The following is a 22,550-nucleotide window of genomic DNA, read 5'->3' on the forward strand; positions in this document are numbered from 1 at the left end:
TAACTATATTTAAAAGAATGTTTTTCTCTTTTCCTTTCCTTGCCAGCCCTTAATATAGAAGGCTAAAGAAACTCAAGCTAGAAAGAGGAAGTTAGCAGAAATTGAGCATAAAGAAGCAAGGAAATAAGAAGATATAAGAAATGCCTGATAGGTCATAAACAAATTCAAATTTGGCTACAAAAGTGTGAGACTATAAAAAAAATTCCTATTAGCTTTCCTCTTAATATTTCTCGTAATTTAAATCATATGTAGTCTTTGTAGTGCTTTATAATCTATCATTTCTGTTAACACATTTCTTTAAATGCATTTAACAAATAATGTACCCACAAAAAAATAAGCACCAAAACACAATACTTTATGTATTGTGAAAATAGATGTTCATTGTATAAATTTTGAAGATGCAGAAAAATTTCACCACACAAAGTAGCATTTGGGCATATTTTTTTCTATGCCTGTTATCCTAGTTGAAATCTTACTGCATCTATAGTTTTGTGTCTGGCTTTTTTTGTATACATAATATCAATAATGCATCCTTTTTAGTTTTGTGGTGCTAATCCTTGTATACAAACATGCCATATAACAATTATTCATCTGTTATTGATTATTTTAGATTATCTTTTGGGGTTTTTTGGTGGTTGTTTTTATGATTGGGAATTTGACTTAGTTTTATTTTTCTTTTTATGTTAGAAATCACTGCAATAAAACATCTCTGTGCTTAATTTTTTTTCTGTATTTTGCATTATTTCCTTAGGATAGATTCCCCAAGTGCAGTTACTAGGTTAAGAGCATGAACATTTTTAAGGCTCTTCATGTATATTGCCAAGCTGTTCTCCAAAAAGATAGTACCATTTTAATTCTTACCAGTAGTGTAAGATAGTATCTATTTTACTACCTCCTTTCCAGCACAGATCATTATCATTTTAAAAATATTTACTAGGGGTTGGACGCATGATTCAGTGGGTAGAGCTCTAGCCAATGAGTAAAGCTTCAGGTACTGAGTTTGAGTCCCAATCTCAGGCTTAAAAAAAAAAAGAAAAAATATTTACTAGCTTAATGGGAAATAAATGATGTCATTGTTCTTATATTCATATTATTATTATATTTTTAATGCTTAGTAGCCATTTAGTATTTCTTCGTATGTGTATAAATTGTCTATATTCTTTGCATATTATTTATGGCTTATTGATTCTTTAAGTTCTCTATACCTATGATATTTACTTTTATCTGACATATTTACTATAAACATTAGCATAGAATTTATAACAGAAATGAAAGAGTTAAGCAAAATCAATGCCTAATTCTATTCGTAAAGTTCTATGATAGTATTTCTTCCTTTAATAAAATACAAAATTAAGAAAAAAGATAAAAAGGAAATTTCTACGTTATGTTATTGTATTTTTGTTAATATCTTGGAAAACTAAGTCATTTGTAAAGCTAATATTCTGACAAAAAGGTAGAATGTGAGGACTAGTGATACTGATCCGAGAGCCTGTTCAAAGACAGAATAGAAGATCTGGGAAGAACTAAGCTTCTTTCTTTCCATGATCAGATAATTGCTAGTTCTACTTTTCCCATAATTTTGGGGCTAATTGATACAGATCATAGTTGATAGCAAACTTTGTTGAAATATATAAATGTTATTATTTATGAGCTTATAAATACTTCTGTGTGTGAATTCTAGTAAGCTTGATGTTAACATCAAGTATATTCTTTTCATTATTCACTTTGTATATGCTATTCCTTTCCATTTGTTATACACCTCTCAAAACCCTGAGTTCATTTTCTTTCCTGAATATATTTTAGAGTTGAATAGAACAGTATAGAGCAAAAGTATACTTTATATTTTTCAAGATGCTGTGATGTACATGTGATTATCCGTGCTATATTCACAGTCCTATTTCCAAGAGTGCATAATATTTTAAAGTCAATTTTGTTATTTACTATTCCAGTACTACTATTTTGTTTCAAAACATTAAACCTTTCTAGATTTGCTCTTAGAAACCTGATCTTAAGATGATGGGCCTATAATAAGCCTTAAAAGACAAATTGGTTTATGTCCCTTTCTGTTGTTGAGCAACAATTATCACAATAAAGTAGAAGAAATTTCATTGTCAATAATATTCTTCATGATTTTAGGAAGAGAAATTAGTAATTCTTTCCAATACCCAATTTCAATATCTAGAATTCTCCCTTTAGTGGGCTGGGAAGGTGGCTCAGTGGTAGAGCGCTTGCCTTGCATGCATGAGGCCCTGGGTTCGATTCCTCAGCACCACATAAGCAAAAAGAAAGCCGGAAGTGGCGCTGTGGCTCAAGTGGTAGAGCGCTAGCCTTGAGCTGAAGAGCTGAGGGACAGCGCCCAGGCCCAGAGTTCAGGCCCCATGACCGTGCCCAAAAAAAAAAATAAAAAAAGAAAGAAAGAAAGATAGAATTCTCCCTTTCATGTAATCTAAATCTGACCTGATCTGTTTTTCTCCTTTTTAAAATCCTGTTCTTTATAGCTTGTTAGCAGTTTCCAGATCATTTTGAAATTACCAATAGCGTCTTTTTCCTCTAGTAATTTAAGTACTGATTGACTCTATGATTGGTTTGTCTCAGGGCTACAATAAAGCAGTGGACTGGTGGGCGTTAGGAGTGCTAATCTATGAAATGGCAGCTGGCTACCCCCCATTCTTTGCAGACCAACCAATTCAGATTTACGAAAAGATTGTTTCTGGGAAGGTAAGTAATGCTATTTACCACTTACTCACTTGTGTATCTTTTCCTGTTCCTTATTTCTGCATATGAATTTTAGGGCTTTTGGATTGAAACCACATAATATTATCTGACTGTTAATCCTACATTAGGGGAAAAATGGATATATTCAGTGTTTAAAAAAAAAGAGCAGGTGTACCAACAAGCTAGCAAAGTATAGGTTACTTTTGTGTTTAGTACTCATATTCTTTACAAAGCAAGGTGTCATTGTCACAATTCTCAATATTCTATTAAGTAAATAAAGATTAGCAGTTTTGTAGACATGTACTTGAAAAGTTTTAGAGGCTATTTTTGTGCCCTTTCTCTTTCAGTAGGGACCTCTGGTTTTAATTATGTCATATACCACAAAATAGAAGTAAACATGAAATAGATAAGTCTTTTTACCATAGGAATTCATAGAACTGATTCTGTAGAATTGTTTGGGCTGATTTTGATTATAATGGCTATTGACTTTTCATCAGTAGTTGGACCAAGAAGGATTTCATTGTGACATTTCCACCCATGTATATTGTATGCCATCAAATTAACCCGTGTCATTCTCCCTTCTAAAACAATTAGAACAGACTTCATTGCTCTATTTTTATTTAGACAAAATATTTCAATCATGTTCATCTTCATTTACCTTCACTATTTGCCCTCCCTACTCCTGTTGAATCTGCCTACCTCAAACAGAGCCTGTTTTACTTACCTGTTATTCAAGTTTTTTTTAAGTGTATATTAATATATGTACTTCAGAAATACATGTATTTTAGTCAAAATAACATTATTGTTTTCCCATCTCTACCCCTAACTCTCATTAATCAACAGCTTTTGCTGAGATGCTTTATGCCATGTAATAAGTAATTTGAAACATTATTCTATGTCACAGTGTTTTTTTGTTTTTTGTTTTATTGTAAAGATACTATACAGAGGGTTACAGTTACATGAGTGAGGTAATGAGTACACTTCCTCTTGAACATTGTTAGCCCCTCCATTGTTTTCTCCCTACCATCCCTTCCCTCCCTCCCTTCCCCGAAGTTCTTTTTTTTTTTTTTGATTGTGATTAAGTGATTACATAATTTCTAAGTCACAAGTTCATTCTTCTATCACAGTCTGTAATATATAACAGTGTTCACATGTTATACACCATACATGTGATCAGCAGCATGGGGATATTTAGTAGTGGTTCAACCAGATGAGCAGGAGTTCTTTGTTTCTTAAGTCCTGTTAGTTTTATCGTATCACCTAACATTTTGGATTTATCATCCACTTATCAGGGAGACCATGTACCGTTTGTCTCTTCGCTCTTGGCTTACCTCGCTCAACATGATTCCTTCTAGCTCCATCCATTTCCCTGCAAATGCCATTATTTTGTCATTTCTAATGGCTGCATAATATTCCATTGTGTATAGATACCACAATTTTTGGATCCATTCATCTGTCGTGTCACAGTGTTTTGTTTAAGTTTCTGCATGAACTTCCTTTCTTTTCCATTTATAATTTCTAATTTTGTTTGTAGTCAGTCACCGTTGACTTTATGTGCACTTGAGATATTTTTGGAAAGTACCACAGTTGATTTCAAGAAATGAGCCTGATTCTTCCTACCATGTAGCCTTTGATACACTCTCAGAGGAGGCTTAAGCACTGATGTAAAAGTATATAGGAAAGGACATTTTTCTTTTCTTGTATATGTTATACCTTTTAACCTTGTCACTTTTTTATTCTCCAAACATTTTTGTTAGCATATCCTAGCTGTCCAAGGGATTCCATACTTACTTACACTGTCTCTTGATTAGACTGGCCCCTTCATCACTCTCGCCCCCTCTTCCTGTAACGATTTTAGCAGGTCTCACTATCTGCGAGTCTCATCCTCTTTTTTTTTTAGACCACATAGTCTCATTTAGAATATGACTGTGAAGTAGAACATCAATTTAGATATCACACTAGCCTGAGATGTGATATAGACTTTTCATGTTTTATGACCTTTTGAGTCACAAATAAGTCTAGTCACATCTCTACTTTTTTAATATATATGTTTTTTAGTGTGAAAATACCATACAGAGGGGCCTAGATGGGCAAGGTAATTAGTACATTTCTTTTTTTGTCGTATTTTTTTTTGTGAAAATACTGTACAGAGGGGTTATAATTACATGGGCAAGATAATGAGTACATTTCTTATCAAGCATTGTAGCCTCCTCCTTTGTTTCCCCTTCCCATCCATTCCCATCCTCCCCCCCCACACCCAATCCTCCTGCCCCCTTTCCCCCCACCAAAGTTGTAAAGTTCATTTTCAACATAACGACTTGTACATCTCATTGTTGCAATCAATGGGTCCACCTGTATCCCTATTTAAACGATTTGTTTTTCCCCTTCCCCTCCACAAATTATACCGACATGAAATACAGTGAAAGCAGGGGATATACTGTGGGGGAGGGAATGAGTACATTTCTTATCAAGCATTGTTGCCTCCTCCTTTGTTTCCCCTTCCCATCCCTTCCCATCTCCCCCACCACCACCACCCTCAATCTCTACTTTTTATCTCAGCCAAATTCAAGTTCTTCATTTAATGTACAGTTGATCTCAGTATCCATGAATTTAAAATGTATAGTGTTAAATATTCACCAGTTACACTGTGTGGATTATATAAAGACATCATTCTGCCATCATGCCAAGTTAAATCATGGAAGTTGTATAGCTAAGAAAGAGGAAAAGACAGTTAGTTATAGAATGTTGTCTAACCACTGACTTAGTAGCAATAGCTCAACAAAGTTCCATAGCTTGTTATGTAGTCTATAAGTATCACGGACTTTTTCTTGTATTGTGCTTCATGTTCTGTACAGTCTGATGTTAGGTCAGAATTCACAAATTAGGTCACTACTTAAAGACCTTATACCTCAATTATGTCACAAGTTAAAAGTAAATACCTCTTACAGGTATTGAAAGGTTTTGAAAGGTTTACACTGAAAAATGCAACACAGAAAGACAATGCATCATTTCTTTTAAATAATTAAGTATCCCTGTTACATTTGTAAATCTCTGGATTTTAAATTTCTCATCTTTTTCACTTTTTCACAGAATATGAAAGTTATAGTAAAAGAACTTTTAATATGAACAAAATAAGACTTTGAGAAAAGTTAAACAAGGCAGTGATTTATTTTTTAAGAATTTTAGAAATGAATGTTTACATTTCAAGTGAGACTAAAAGCTGAAAGTCATATAAAGAAATATGAGAAAACTAAAAATCTAGTTTTCTAACAAAGATGCTATCATAACTAAATTTACATTTACTTAGGAAAAATGCTTTAGTTTAAATGAATGGCTTCATCAATATTATGAATAGCTTCATTTTGACAATGATTCTAAGTGAAGAAAATTTATGTTTTTGAATGTTTTCATTTAATACCAAATTTTAATATTTTGAATCCAGTAATTTATAGCCTAAAATCATAACAGTTTAAACTTGATTTTGGGAAAATAATAATAGTCTATCATATTATGGAATGATTATTTTTCTCTTGGTTTATTTAGAAATAAGACAGGTTATTTGGAATACTCTTGTTCCTAACAGTGCCAGATTTTTTTGTCTGTGTTGAGTACAGCAATTTTCATCCCTCCATCCTTTGTTCCATAAGAACACTTCCATATCTGTGTGATGTGACATATTGATCATATTCACATTCCCAATAAAACTGCCTGCTTTTGCACTCAGATCCAACCTGAAATGTTTCCCTATCCACATCACAAAACTAGTATCTCCCAAGTTAGTAATCAAAAGCCAAATTGAAAACTAACTAGTTTTTAATTTTCTTTAACTATTCAAGCCATTAAAATCTGATTTTGATTTAACATTTCTGGATCACATGTTTGAAATCTTAATGGTTCTAATTACATAATCTCTATGAATATATGCTTCAATTAGAATTATTTTTTCTGATTTTTAAAAACAGTAGTACTTTATGTCAATTATATTTTTCATTCTGAAACCATGATATAAAAAATAATGGTATCTGGGGCTGGGAAGGTGGCTCAGTGGTAAAGTGCTTGCCTTGCATGCCAGAGGCCCTGGGTTCGATTCCTCAGCACCACATAAGCAAAAAGAAAAACCGGAAGCGGCGCTGTGGCTCAAATGGTAGAGTGCTAGCCTTGAGCTGAAGAGCTGAGGGATAGTGCCCAGGCCCAGAGTTCAGGCCCCGTGACCAGACCCAAAAAATAAATAAATAAATAAAAATAATGGTATCTATTACTTATCAGAGTTAAACATTATTAAGTCATTCATTGACTCACTAAAATATATACATTTTAACATTACATTGCTAGGTATTGTGATTATTACAATATTTTAACTTGAGCTTTATTTTTAAATGCACAGAAAGATGATCAATCAGCTTGTTAGATTCTCTCCTCCACATATTTTGCCTTTAGAAAAACAGAGGAGGTGGTATTTAAATGTCAAATTATTCATGCAATATTAAGGCTTAGGTTTAAAAATGCATAGTTGACAGGAAAAATTTATAATCCTACACTAACTTTTCTCCTCCTAAGCAGTGCATATTCTGAATTTCTGTACATAGTCTTTAAATTTCATGCTTTGATACCATATATTCTATGACAAGAAGCAGTTATGGTTTCCACAGCAACTCTTATCTAGCTGGGAATATAAAAGTTAATATTATGTTCAAAAATGATACTTGCAATAAAGTAATCAGGTAATGTGGATACCATAGTTTCAGAGTCTTTGCTGTACACAATTCAAAAAATTCTTAGTTTCACCATATATAATATAATTATTACTCTACTTTCAGTGAACACTAAAATTTTACAAGAAGACACTGCAAAAAGTATAGGGACATCAATGTTAAGTGTATATTGAATGATCAAGAGTTGGCTGATTTTTTTCTTCAGGGAAATCAGCATTTACATGAAGGGTAATAGTTTAGCAGTGAAATGGCCATTCCCTTCTGGGTGAAGAGTCCCAAGTCCATCTTCAAGACTGGAGCTTCACGGGCAGGATTTACAGGACTAGCATACAACTGGTAGTCACAGCTAAGATTTATTACAGCCAAAGGATACAAACCAAAATCAGCACAGCGAAAAAACAAGTAGAGTAGTCAAAGTGCAAACTTTCAGTAGCCCTCCCCAATGGGTGTACTGAATTCTTCTAGCAACCAATTATAAAACACTTGTGAAATGTTGCATACCAGTGAAAGTCATTAGACATGCAGGATCCAGTATTTTTATGCACCCTCTACCCAACACACTAAAATTCCAGACTCCCAGAGTGAGCACACTGTTTGTCCTAACAACCCAGGGCTCAGTGAATCATGCTCTCTTTAAAGGAAGTTTCATGCAGTGTAAGGAACTAATACCATTCCGTTTTCCAGATATGTACAAACTTGTAAGCAGTTCTTTTTTTCCCATTTCTTGGAGTTTATTTTGATAAGCATCATTTTATATGGTCCTTTTTAAAATTTCACTGTCAAGGTGATGTACAGAGGGGTTCCAGTTACATATGTAAGGTAGTGAGTACATTTCTTGTCGCTTCTTGGCCTTTTGCCTAAGATTAAGTTTAGTATTTTTTTCTTCTTCTTCACAGTGTCTTTGTGTGTGTGTGTGTGTGTGTGTGTGTGTGTGTGTGTGAAAATACTGTACAGAGGGGTTACAATTACATGGGCAAGGTAATGAGTACATTTCTTATCAAGCATTGTTGCCTCCTTCTTTGTTTCCCCTTCCCATCCTTTCCCATCCCCCTTTCTCCCGCCAAAGTTGTAAAGTTCGTCTTTCGACCTAAGGACTCGTACATCTCATTGTTGCAATGGGTCCACCTGTATCCCTATTTAAACAATTTGTTTTTTTTTCCCTTCCCCTCCACAAATTATACCAACATCAAATACAGTGAAAACAGGGGTTATATCATGGGGGAGGGACGTACAAAGCAATAAAGAAACTAGGCCTTCATCCTCATATTTTAACTCTTCTGTGCATTGTGTTTCCTAAAGTCATTCACATTTATAGAGACTACTTTAGACATACTTTTTATAAGATGCCATTGTTAATGCATTTTTTAGGAAATTTGAGAGGTCATTTTCATGAAAAAGTGTGTGTATACACACACACACACATACATATACACCATTCTACTACTTTCATAAAACCTAGAGTCTCAATAGCTGTGTTCATACGACCATATAAAATGAAGCTAATCAAAATGAACTCCAAGATATGGAAATAAGAGGTTTCTTATTGTTATTGTTGTTGATGGTGTTGTTTTTTAATGTACTGTATGGAGTTCTTTCTTTTTTTCTTTTTCCCTTTGGTTTATCACCAGTAGTAACTATTTTTGATTCTGGTACCTTTCATCTCATATAACATTTATCTGATTTGGGGAAGGAAAGAGGAATAACAAAATGGTGAATTAAAGACAAAGGGTGATCCAATGCAGAAGTGATACTCACAAGACACTGTGTTGGAAATGAACTTTACAACTTTGGGGGGGAGGGGTAGTGGGGCTTGGGAAAGTGGGAGAAAAACCAAGGTGTGGGTAATGATGTTTGACAAGAAATGTTTGACAAGAAATTACCTACTTATGTAACTGTAACCCCTCTGTACAGCACCTTTACAACAAAATAAAATTGCTTTTAAAAAGGCCTAGAGCCTTTTTTAAAGCACCTGGTTGTGGCCATTTAAAATTTTTATTAAGATCTGCTTTGAGATAGCCCATTTTGGTGGTCTGATGGGCAAATGATTGCAGTATGACTCATTTTGTGGAGGGAGGAACTGAAGCTGGGTTATACTAGCACTCTGCAACCATTTAGGTTTGTTCTATCTACTACTGTTTCTGCAGAGTAAGAGATTACCGATACTATTTATGATACCAATATTTGTAAATATTTTAATGTCCCAGCTCCTTATTTTTATTTATATAATATAGGCTGGTTGAAGTTGCCTTGAGTTGGGTAAGGCAGAGTGGAGCTTGGCACTGTGTGTAGTGTTGTGCCGGGTGCCAGTAATGCCTGTAATTCTAGCTTCTCTGGAGGCTGAGATCTGAGGATCACAGTTCGAAGCCAACCTGGGTAAAAAAGATTGTCTGAGAGACTTATATCTCCAACTGACCACAAAAGCCAGAAATGGAGAAAAATAAGGGAGGAGGTAACAGTGTTTGACAAGAAGGGTACTCACTACCTTACCTATGTAACTGTAACCCCTCTATACATCACCTTGACAGTAAAATTAACTGTTTAAAAAAAAACAGAAATGGAGCTGTAGCATGTTATTGAGCTCTAGCTTTGAGCAAAAGAGCTCAGGCATAGCACCCAAGTCCTGAGTTCAAGTTTCAATACCAGCATTTTTTTTTTTACTAATTTGCTATATAGACCGTTTGTTATTATTACAGATCTTTAAGAACTTTTTTAGGTTGGGGGGGAGGGGGGAGACTGGGAAGGGATGTGAAGGGTAAACAAAAGGAGGAGGCTGCAATGCTTGGTAAGAAATGTACGCATTATCCTGCCCATGTAATTGTAACCCCTCTGTACAGTATCTTCACAAATAAAATTTAAAAAATCACATAGGACATTATAAGTACAATAAAAAAACAGCAAAATAGAAAAAAAAAAAAGAACTTTTTTAGGGAGCTGGGAAGGTGGCTCAGTGGTAGAGTGCTTGCCTTGCATGCATGAGGCCCTGGGTTCGATTCCTCAGCACCACATAAGCAGAAAAAAGCCAGAAGTGGGGCTATGGCTCAAGTGGTAGAGCACTAGCCTTGAGCTGAAGAGCTAAGGAACAGCCCCAGCCCCACAGTTCAGCCCCCACGACCAACAAAAAAAAAAAAAAAAAACCCAGTATTTAAGTGCCAGTAACAGCACAAAGTATAAATAAAAATAAGTTAATCGATTATTGCTTGTATAAACCCTTAACTATTTAAGCCTAGCATAATTTGTCCTAAATGCATGAAAGATAATTATAATAGTTACACAATCTTTTTCCCCATCAATAATTATAGAACAGCAGCAAGAGTTTTGTCTTCTATCCGACAAAGATTGACTTTATAATTTCTATAATTAAACTCAGTGTAAAAATATTTGATTTGGTCTTACTGCATTTCTAAAAGAAAAAAGTCAGTAAAACTAGTTAATGAGTTTAAGTCATGGATACCATAACAGCATGAATTGGTTTGATTTTTTTGGATGTAACTTTCTTTTAAATTTATAAATAATAAAATGGCATAAAACTGAAACGTATAAGACCTTGTAATTGATTCAAAAAGCAGGAGAAATATTCTGTTTGGTTTGCTTATTTCTGAGTAAGTTGCATATTACATAATGCAATCTGACAAAGTATTTTAAGATAACAGCTGTATTCACAATGTAGTCCTTACAAAATAACATTATAGTTATCCATTATCCATTTTCTCCTTTCCTCTATCAAACTTAAGACCTTAAGAAAAAATTAAAATAATTTATTCAGTAAATTAACAGGTTGGAAATGATCCAACTAGAAAAGTGAAGCTTCCTATATATTCCAAGTGACACTTCTAATGCAGACTGTCTCTGAGTATTTTGGAAATAAATATAAACATAGATTACAGCCTTGCTGTCATCCAAGTATCTTCCTCAGTTCAAAAATTCTGTTTTGGATCATTACAATAATCTCATGGGAAGGTTGAAAAAAATAAAAATAATTTGAATTAGTACCAGCAAGACAATAGGTATGATAATACAAACCAGTTTCATAGCCATTAACCTAATTTGTTTTCCTACCTGCTGGACAGAACATACTAACATCATTTTAGAGTTGAGTAAACTGAGACTCTGAAAGGTATAAGGGCTTTTCTTAGATCGCAGATCATGTATGTAATTAAAGTTGAGACTGAAAGCCAGGAATTCTTTCTTCTAAAGAAGCCTAGCCACTGTAATCCTGGCTACTTGAGAAGCTAAGGTAGGTGGATCTCTTGAACCTGCTGTTTGAGGTCAGCTTAGCAACATAGGCATGTCTCCTGAGATAGAAAGAAAAGAGAGGATAAAGACTCATGAGGGAGGGGTTGGGAGAAAAGCCATAAAAGAAAGAGCTTGATAATCATTTTTGAGGTGCAAAGATATTCAAATTCATTTTATTTAACTCCTTCACAAAGCAAGAAATAGTTCACTGGTTCCTTCATTATCCTTTTACTTGGCTTCAGTTCACAGTCCTGGTTTTTTTCCTGCATTACTTCCATTTCCTTGTCAATCTCATTGGCTGATCTACTTTTTCTATTAGTAGTCTCATCCAGCCTCATCTTTAAATGACAGCTCACAATTTTCAAATTGATTTTTTGCAATTCATACCTAACTTCTGTTTTCAATTTTCTACTTACTATCTTTTCTAGGATGTCTAATACGTATGTTAAATATACAGACTTTCTAAAACTTAACATACTTATTTGCCCTTAATTTAGTTTTTAACTGTTGTCAGACTAAGACATACTGGTTTTGCACTATTAATAAGCTTCTAATTCTTTTACTCTTAAATATGACCCTAGGATTTTAACATTATACATTGAAAACTGGGAAGAAGGTATAAAATTCACACAGAGCTGGGTCATTAGATACATGGACATAGGAAACTTCTCACACACAAAATAAGCTTACTTTGTGCTAGAGGTAAAGGATGGCCCAAATAACTATGTTTGCAGTTTTGTACATAGCAAAAAAAAAAAAAAAAAGAAGGAAAGCAAGCTTTGAGATGCTGCCCATTTTGTGGCTATAACTTAACAACTTCTCTCAAGAGAATGTGAACTTTCAATGTTAAGGAAATAAAATTTTGGAAACTTAAAAAAAAACTATTACATTCACCCTTAGTCAACCTCAAGTGGTAGCAATTCCATCCTTTTAACTGATCAGGTCAAAAAATACTGGCGTCCTCACCCATATCTGATTCACAGAAGAACTGTTTTGCCTCAACTTTTAGGATATGTATAGAATTCAGCCACTGTTTATAACCTCCACTGCTACCACAATCATGAGTCTCCTGTTACTCCTTTTAAAGCTTTATACTTGGGGAGTTGGAGTGTTAGCTGAGTGGCGTAGCACATGCTTAACATGCTTGGGGCCCTAGGTTCAATCCCCAGCACCAAAAACAAAACTTTACATTGATTCCCCATTTTCTCTTTCTCAGTAGAAAGAAAACACTGAGAAAGCTGGGATCTTCATGTTCTTTATTTATGAATATCCCAAGAACATCATTGCCTAGGTCATGGTAGGATTCAAACTGAATTTGTATTCATGTATTCATTAACTATTTGTTAAGCCCAACTTATGTACAAGACCATGAGCATGCTGCAGAGATCATAAATCAGATGTGTTTCGGCCTTCATGAAGTAGACTCTGTCTTCTGTGTCCTTCCTCATTAGTACTGATTCACTAGGGCTTCTGTAGATTTTAAACATCACAGAATTTTGGTATATACCCTTTATTGCCAGTTTATTCTATAGATTTACACTTCCCTAGAGAAACAGATTTAGTCTCAATAGATCATTAGGAAATTCAGAAACATGGCTACTGAAGATCAGGGGGAAAAAAATCCTAAACAGGAAATATAATTGGGGAAAACAGACCAAGAGAAGCACTGTAGGAAATGTTTGTTGTCCTGCATAAGCACAATTTTTGTGTTAAACAAACACGTTTTTCATGTTAAGTGATTCTAGTTTCTAATAACATTAGCTCTCAAATTAATGGTTTAATGGAGTGAAACTGTTTTTCCTTCCTATATCTGGTCCTTTACAACTACCTACTCGAACATTATTCTAACACAGCCTCCCAGAAAGCTCATAAATATAGAAGTCAGGAAGATTCAGTTATTTTCCAACAATTCCTCAGAGTTGGTAGCCTCACTGGAGTTTAGGTTCCTTCCTTATATGAAGGTTTAGTGATATGTGCTTCATAGTCTATGAGTTCATATTCTATAATAGGTATAACTGATAATGATAAAAAACAATACTCTTCTAGATATAGTTTTGAAGGAAAAGTTATTAATTCTTAATAGCATATAAATTGTTAGTATCTCCAAGTTAGTGTACTATAAATAAAGGTCTTATATAATTCTGTTTAGATATTTCCTGGTTTTTTCTTATTGCAGTTTAGTGAGTCAACATGGCTCTTTAGAGACTCTTTATGACATTTCATATTACATTTTAAAACAACCATGAAAATATTCTCACAATGACTCACTATTTCCCTTCCAATATAAGGTATGAGAAATACCATTAACATGGGCCATTGTGAGAATGTATGCCCCCTCTCAGAGGAGGGTGTGATGGAGCACTGTGAAAATGTGTATATCTTGAAAAGGTTCTTGTGACTCGGATTTCAGCCATCACAAACTACCACCACTTCCTATTTGAGAATCACTGTTCTGAAAATAAAAAAGACATATCCACCCACACATACATATTCATCATTCAGCCTAACTTGAGTTCATCATTTTATTTGCAATTTGAAATAAAGAATTATATATTATACATTTAAGAACTATATATGAGAATTATATAAGAATTATGTATGTATATATTCATATAGAATTATATGTATACATGTACATATACAAATACATTATGTTATATATATTATATACACATGTGTGCAATATATACCATAATGGCATATTATGTATATTATATAATTATGTATACTATATATTATATATTATATGCATATAACTCTTTGGGCTTGAACTCAGAGCACTGTCTCTGAGCTTTTTTTGCTCTAGGCTACCACTCTTCCACTTGAGCCACATCTCTACTTTCCGATTTTTGGTAGTTTATTGGAATAAGAATCTCACAGACTTTCCTGTCCAGGCTGGCTTTGAACTGTGATCCTCAGATCTTAGCCTCCTGAGTAGCTAGGATTACAGGTGTGAACCACCAGCACAAGGCAATGAGCATATTTCTTTTTGGCCATCACCCCTTTGCTTTCTACCCTGTTTTTCCCTCCCATCCTCACATACAAGATGTATAGTTCAAGTTGTATAGTGTTACTGAATCAGGGGATCTCCTTTGGAGATGGATACATCTAGTCCTGTTGGGAAAGTTCTTTACATGTACATTTAGATTTAGTTTTTAGGGATGGGTCTGTTCTTAAGGGGAGTTCATGACTAAAACAAGGGCCTGGGATCAGTTTGAGTTTATTCATTCAACTAATCCTCATTCTTTAAGACTGCAGTAGGCACTTTAATGCATAGAGAAGATCAGCACTAAGTATTTTGGCTTGATGAATGATCTTTTCACTTTAACAAATGTAGTGAGCCTTAGTGTGCTTCATGAATGCTGTATTTGCACAGGTCCGATTCCCATCCCACTTCAGTTCGGATCTCAAGGACCTTCTCAGGAACCTGCTCCAGGTAGATTTGACCAAGCGATTTGGAAATCTAAAGAATGGTGTGAGTGATATAAAAACTCACAAGTGGTTTGCCACAACAGATTGGATTGCTATTTACCAGAGAAAGGTGAGTCTGTCCTTTTTATTTTAACTTAAAAGCTTTTTAAAAGTTGGGATTAAAATTGTATGTACTAAAGATAGACAGCACATGGTTTAAATTATTTTACCTCTTAAACTAATCCTTTGCAAGATTCGAAGTACCTTACAACCCACAACAACAACAAAATAATAATAATAATAATTTTCTCTCAGGTAAAGGAGAAGGCCTGTGTTCTTTGAAAAGTTCCCCTGTTAAGTTTTTCTTAACCATGCCCCATACCACTCATAGTATCAGGAGGGTTTGCATTTTAAAATGGTTATAAAGCCACATTACAAAAAAATACATAAACAAATACAGTCTCTGACCCAGAATTGGCACCCACCAATTAAATCCAGCTACAACTTTTAATTACTTTAATTTGACTTCTGGAGACATTTTTTAGCCTTTATTTTGACCACTCTGTGGGCATTTATCAGGGTTCTAATTGTTTTTTTTCTTAGAGCCTTTGACTACATAGTTTTTGTTATCTTTAGTTCTACAAAGGAATTGCCATTTAATAAGGCAGGTTTTTTTTTTTAATCTAGTGTATCCCAAAGACTGCTTTTTCCCACATCATGCCTAGTAGAATTTTTTTCTTTTGCTTTCAGTGAATGAGTTTTCCAGTTTGTGTATCTGCTGTGTTCTCATTAATCCTTTCAGAATTAACTTAAATAGCATCTCTACTGGAATATTTTCTTGGAGGCATATTCTTTCTTCATATTCTAGATACTATCATTTTATGATACTTCACTAAGAAGAGGAAGTGTTTTTTAAATTCTCTTTAGGTAATTATACAAAAGGGATTCAATTCAACATGTCAGTTTATGAGTACAAGACATCTTGATCAATGTCATTTATTTCATCAGGGAACAATGTTTCATTGGGACATTTTTATATTTCTATCATCTTGGCGAGAGCCACCATGTTCGCTAAGTTTGTTGCACATTTATTTGTCTTTGTTCAGCTACAACTTTTCCTTTATCCATTTGTAAGTCAATTTGAATATAAGTAATAGAAATGGAAAATGTAATGCTTTGTGAGAAGTCACACCTAATTATCTGAAACTATTACATTTTATCTTTTAGTAATTATTTACCTTGTATTTCTTCAAATATCTGGGAAATGCCTGTCTTTGCTAGGTAGTCAGAATTGTGCTGAGAATGCTACAATGAACGAAAGCTGGCTTCCTTCTTCCCCACATGAAGCTGCTAGTTTCAGAGATGGGGAAATCAATCAGATGGTCATCTAAATTCCCTGTAAAGGGAATACAGATGAAGTAACTTTGCACCTGAGATTTTTAGATTTTCTTTGTCTGCTTTCTTGATACAAGGATTCTTACATGTTAGAAATTCATGCAGCTTTGGAAGTGGCGCTGTAGCTCAAGTGGTAGAGCGCTCGCCTTGAGCTGAAGAGCTGAGGGACAGCGCCCAGGCCCAGAGTTCAAGCCCCACGACCGACAAAAAAAAAAAAAAAAGACATGCAGCTTGAAAGCTTGAATGTAAATATAAAACAAGTCGCATTATTACACCATCTTAATAAAACAAGGAGAACCCCTCACTGAACAGTAGCGTATTTAAGAGAGACTACCTTCTTTCTTATTGACCAAGCTAGCACTATAAAAGCTGTAGTAAGTAGTATGCTAAGTATAGTTATCTCAACCTGTTAATAAACTGAGAAACAGGAAAACATTTTGTTGTGCTGAATTACCTTTATCTTACCTTTTGCTTCATAAATGCCAAGGTAAAAATAACTTGATTGAAGTATTTTTATATTGAATCTATTTAAATTATTTTTCTATTTTTTAAATAAAATCTAAACTCCTAATGTTTTAGAGGTTTGTAATACCTCATAATGCTGTATAGCCATAAGGGTGAATTTTCCTTCAAGGAAAACATGTAATTTTTTTATTTTTTATTTATTTATTTATTTATTTATTTTTGTGACGGGGCTTGAACTCTGGGCCTGAATGCTGTCCCTCAGCTCTTCAGCTCAGGGCTAGCTCTCTACCACTTGAGCCACCGCGCCACTTCCAAAAACATGTAATTTTTATTAGTAAAATTAATTTATATTTGGAAAGCCTATGAAAGCAAAGAAACAAAAGAGTTTTTAAAATGTAGGATACAGAAAATATAACAAGACTAAACAACATGAAGGAAGGATCCAGAAATTATTAAGGTCATGATACAGCCATTATTATATTAACTCATCTTGTCTGTTATGGATAGAAGTTATATCATCACTTAAAACAGTCATTAAAGTTCATAAAAAGGCATTCCATGTGTTTATATTTTTTCTAAATTTTAAGACCTTAGTGTAACATCTCATTCTAGACATTTGCACAGTCCCATGAACTAGGGGTTACCATTTTCTCCATTGTGCTGATAAGGAAATCAGTTCAGATGGGTTAATTTTGACATAAATGGACAGCTACCTTATAACAGTTGACCTAGGGACAAACAACACCAAGCTCATATTGCCTTTCAAAGTCCTCCTAATATTATTCTTCAAATGAATCTGCAAACCACAGACCAACTCATTGTTTCCTACATTTTATTTATCATCTATTAAACGTTGATGCTTTGAGTATTTATGAAGGAGGAAGGCTGTCAAAAGGCAGCAAAGAGAGTACATTAATTTGGGGACGTGTTCTAAGTCTCAGATCAACAAACCATTGTAGTGTGATCTCAAACCATTTAAGCTTTATAAAGTCAGTTGTATCCTTAAAGTTTAGATCAAAATAGAGAGTGCCAAAGGAAGAATACTTTGTTCAGAAAGATTAGATAATTGGTTCAGGCTCAATTTTCGTGTCTGGTTGTGTTTCATGTACTGAGCTAATTTATTAAGTATCTTAACTTTTGAGTCATTACTGTTCTCCCATGCAGATAGGACCTGTACTGTAGTAGGCATTAGTATACATCTTTCCATTCATTATCCTCTGCTTTCCATCACTACATTAATCGCTGAAAACCTTGTTACTCTCCTCCACACCCCTTTCCTTCCTGTTTCAGGCCCATATAGCACAATTTCTACTTCCTATGATGTTCCATTCAGGTGACTTACTGCCATGTTACCTAACCATATTAAAAGAATTTACTCTACCCTAGGTATATCTGTTTGAGTTTTTTCAAAAACTATCTTGTTTTTTCTTTTTTTTTAGTGATCATTAGCAATTATCCCTCAGAACTTAGTGAATAATTCTTATTTGGTCTCTTACTGATACTAAATTGTTATATACTTTGATCTGTTTCTAGACTTTATTTTTAATACTTTTAGTTGGTTGTTTTATATTATGGCATTTTATGTAATTTTTAATGTGCTTTAATATTACATGAGTTAGTTCTTTTGTCTTTTCCCTGCATTATTCCCATTACTGTACAGGCAATTTCATAAATATAAGTATTAATAGATATTAAATATTTATAAATATAAATAATAGTACATTATAGTTTCTAGAAAATCATCCTTACCCCATGTAATTTTTCCTTTTTTAGAATATTAGACTTGCCAATGATTTATATTGCTTAGGGGAATTTTAATCAGGGTTATAGTTAAGTTGAACATTAGGAAAAAGCCTGAGTCTTGAGAATTTACCATAATGAGCATATTATGCTTCTGCATTTCCTTGAATGTTTTCTGACATTCAGTAAAGTTTTAAATTACCCTCTCTCATACAGTTGCAACTTTAAAAATTATTTTATTTCTTGGTAGGTTAACAGTTTACTACCTAGAATAAGCAAAACCTACTGGGAAATATATATAAATTCTAAATGAGCAGTAGCAGTTCAGTTGTACCCATTTTAAGAATAGTTTTGAATGTAGGCATTTTATTCAATTAACTTTATGTAAAAAACGAGCTATAGCATAGCTTGAGGGGAGGGCCTGAAAGGGGGAAATAAGGGAGAATGAAGGAATGGCTAGCCATTTAACCAAGAAGCATTGTACTCATAATCTGACAGGGAATTGTTACACCTTTGTACTACAGTAACAACAGCACCATAATAATAATTAATAAAGAATATTAATAATTAATAAAGAATTAATAAAGCCAGGTGGCAGTGACACATTCCTCTAATGCTAGCTACTCAAGAAGCTGAGATCTGAGGGTTGAAGTTCAAAGCCAACCCAGGCGGTAAAATGTATGAGACCTTTATCTCCAGTTAACCACCAAAAAAAAACAGAAATGAGGGCTGGGAAGATGGCTCAGTGGTAGAGTGCTTGCCTTGCATGCATGAGCCCCTGGGTTCGATTCCTCAGCACCACATAAGCAAAAAGAAAAAAGCTGGAAGTGGTGCTGTGGCTCAAGTGGTAGAGCACTAGCCTTGAGCTGAAGAGCTGAGGGACAACGCCCAGGCCCAGAGTTCAGGCCCCATGACCGGACCCAAAAAAAAAAAAAAACAGAAATGAGGCTGTGGTTCAAATGGAAGAACACCAGTCTTGAATTAAAAAGCTAAATGACAGGGTCTGGGAAGGTGGCTCAGTGGTAAAGTGCTTGCCTTGCATGTATGAGGCCCTGGGTTCAATTCCTCAATGACACATAAGCAGAAAAAGCCCGAAGTGGTGCTGTGGCTCAAGTGGTAGAGTGCTAGCCTTGAGCTGAAGAGCTGAGGGACAGTGCCCAGGCCCTGAGTTCAAACCCCAGTACTGGCACAAGATAGATGATGGATAGATAGATGAATGGAATAAACTAGATCTGTAAACATTAATTATCCTAGAAATTTCTAATATATTTCATTGACTTGCTGCAGTTCCTGAATGAAAATATTAGATTATTTGCAAATCTACTGTGTATTTCTTCTTCTAGTAGTATCATATCTATGGATTTAATGGCACTTAAAGATGCCACCATGTAGTCACAGTGGGCATTTCTCTTTCTTAGTATTTGGAAGCAAGTTTGACTTTCTCTCTGTGTCAATTACAGGTTGAAGCTCCATTCATACCAAAGTTCAGAGGCTCTGGAGATACCAGCAACTTTGACGACTATGAAGAAGAAGATATTCGTGTCTCTATTACAGAAAAATGTGCAAAAGAATTTTGTGAATTTTAGAGGAACAAGACGCCATCAGAGCTCACAGTCAGCCTTTGCACTCTGTTGAGGTATCAGGTGGAGCTGCGAGCGTCCTTGTTGAAGCAGTTACCTAGTTCCTTCATTCCAGCAACCGAGTGAGGTCTTTATGCCATCATCCGTGTGCACTCTGCATCCACCTGTGTAACCAGGCACCTCTCCGTGAGCATTGCCTGTGCCACCACACAGGCAGACCACTTTCCTATTTTTTCAGTTGTCTTTCTCCCCACTCCTCCATCATTTCTTTCTCCTCATTTCTTTCTCTGAACATTTTATTTTGTTGTGTTTTAGATGAGCAGTGTTATGGCTCTGTGATATTTGAAAGGAAGGATAAATGCTTTCAGTAGTTTGGGGGAATATTTGTGTTATCCAATGGCTTGAAGATAAACCTAATAATTATTTTTCACTGAGTCGCTCAGACTCAGTTTTGCCAAAACTCTTAAATAATTTTCAAAGATAGAATGTTTTATCACCAAGGAAATTTACTCAACTTAAGACAATAACTTGCTTTGGAATTCTCTATCTGACCAAGTTAAAATTGCTATTCCCAGAAATGTAGAATTCTCTAGATCCAAAGGTTTGGCTTCTTAACTCCTCATCCCCTTGAGTAATTGCAGGACCATATAGCAAAGTCTCACTGGTTGGGAACAATGAGTGGTGTGGATCCCCACCTAGCCTGTCTCCCTTGCTAGCAGCATGTTTGTGGGTAGGAGAGAGGTACAGTGAAGGTTTCTGAACCTTAACTTTCTCATGGGGTTTTAGCCAGTATTTTCATAGAACATGATGGATAAGAGTGATAGATTTTAAAGTTTCTCAAATAGTACTCATTGTAAATTTTTTAAAGGAAAAGAAGCAAACTACAAGAGACATTGGTTTGATAAATACTTTGCTAAGTCAAACAAATGGCTTGTTCTTGCAATCAATATAGAGGTACTCTTATTTAAGTGAGGTTTATTTTGTTTGTGTTGTTTTGTAACAGTTATAAACAAAGGAAGTTGCTATCTGCTTGTTATTCTGGTGTATTATATTTATAAGCCTAAATCAGGAGCACTGTTGCAACTTCTTCTTTTATCCCCCGCCTCAGCAGTGAGGACAGGGGAGAAGGTTTATAAAACTGCCACATTTGTATTTTAATTTTGAGGTGTGATATTTTTAGGTATGTCCTAATTTCTAATCTCTTTTCTCTAGGTAAACAGAATGTATGATCATGCAGATACAATTTTAGTATTTGAGTTTACTTTTTTATACATTTTTGCCAACTGATTTAACAATGTTGCTGTCATGCGGAAATTTCAAGCACTTTTGCACATTTAGTTCAGTGTTTGTTGGGACTCCATGCTTAACTAAATTTTTTTTACTATTTTTTTCTTGGCTTTTAATTTTTCCCAGCTGATTTTATCTCTGTGTCTCAGTGACCTATCTTTTAGCAACACACCAAAATACTTTAAAATAAGCTGCATTCATTTTTTGATCAATTTACATACAAACAAGATGAATTGTTTCTGGTCAAATCGACCCTACTGTATATAATCATTCTATTTGCTTCCTTATTGGTGCAGGTAGGTCGCTGACACTGTCTGTTCATCTGTACCACCCTTTATAACACCTTGAAATCATTGTCTATTCTTTCCTCCAGTCTGTATGTCTTTTGGTTGTCAAATGTTTCTGCATGGTAATGTCATATAAAGGCTAATAGTGATTTCAGTTGGTCCTCCTATATTTAAAATGTGCAAGAAAAATTTGAAACACTCCGCTATAGCAAGTTTCATGTAACAAAGACATGTCATCATGTTAATAAATTTAAAATAACATTTGTATAAAGAAACTTAATTTTTTGTATTTCATTTCAACCCAAGAATGTGCTGATCCTTGTATGCTCTATGTATGCTACAAATTCTATGGTAGCTTTATTGTATATTACTATAAAATTATTTCAATAAATCATGGGGATGACAATTTGATTATTACAATTCAGTTTTCGGGAATTGAAAAGGTTTCTATGAATTCTAAAATTATTTTTTTCTATGAAATTACTAATGCCCAACTATCAACACTACCCAGGTAGATCACCCTTAGGCATACCTTGGTTTTGAGGGCTATTCAGCCATTCCATTTTACTCTCTATTTTAAGAACATCAGCAAACTGTCATCTATGTCAAAGGAATCTATTTCTGACTAATCAAGTACACTAAATTAGATTGTAGAAGCATATCAAATTCTCATTTTCAGCCACAGTGTAGCCAAGAACAAGATAAAAACTTGGATAAGAAATTAG

At 34.5% G+C, this 22,550-nt stretch overlaps 1 protein-coding gene across 4 annotated transcripts in view; it reads left to right on the plus strand.

Annotated features, from left to right (window-relative positions):
* The window catches only part of Prkacb (protein kinase, cAMP-dependent, catalytic, beta), a 109,835-nt gene extending 87,604 nt beyond the window's left edge, over positions 1-22,231 (plus strand). For 2 of the 4 annotated variants that reach the window (XM_013018311.1, XM_013018312.1), the window contains exons 8-10: positions 2,596-2,718; positions 15,037-15,201; positions 20,132-20,595. In XM_013018311.1, coding sequence (XP_012873765.1) covers positions 2,596-2,718; positions 15,037-15,201; positions 20,132-20,257 — 414 coding nt within the window. In that variant the 3' untranslated portion in view covers positions 20,258-20,595. Of the gene's footprint in view, positions 1-2,595; positions 2,719-5,827; positions 5,963-15,036; positions 15,202-20,131 lie in introns of those variants that run through there. The other 2 variants (XM_013018310.1, XM_013018313.1) reach the window with 2 other exon arrangements.
* The last annotated feature ends 319 nt before the right edge of the window (positions 22,232-22,550 follow it).

This window comes from Dipodomys ordii, unplaced genomic scaffold, assembly GCF_000151885.1.
Source record: "Dipodomys ordii isolate 6190 unplaced genomic scaffold, Dord_2.0 Scaffold39, whole genome shotgun sequence".
Taxonomy (NCBI): Eukaryota; Metazoa; Chordata; class Mammalia; order Rodentia; family Heteromyidae; genus Dipodomys; species Dipodomys ordii.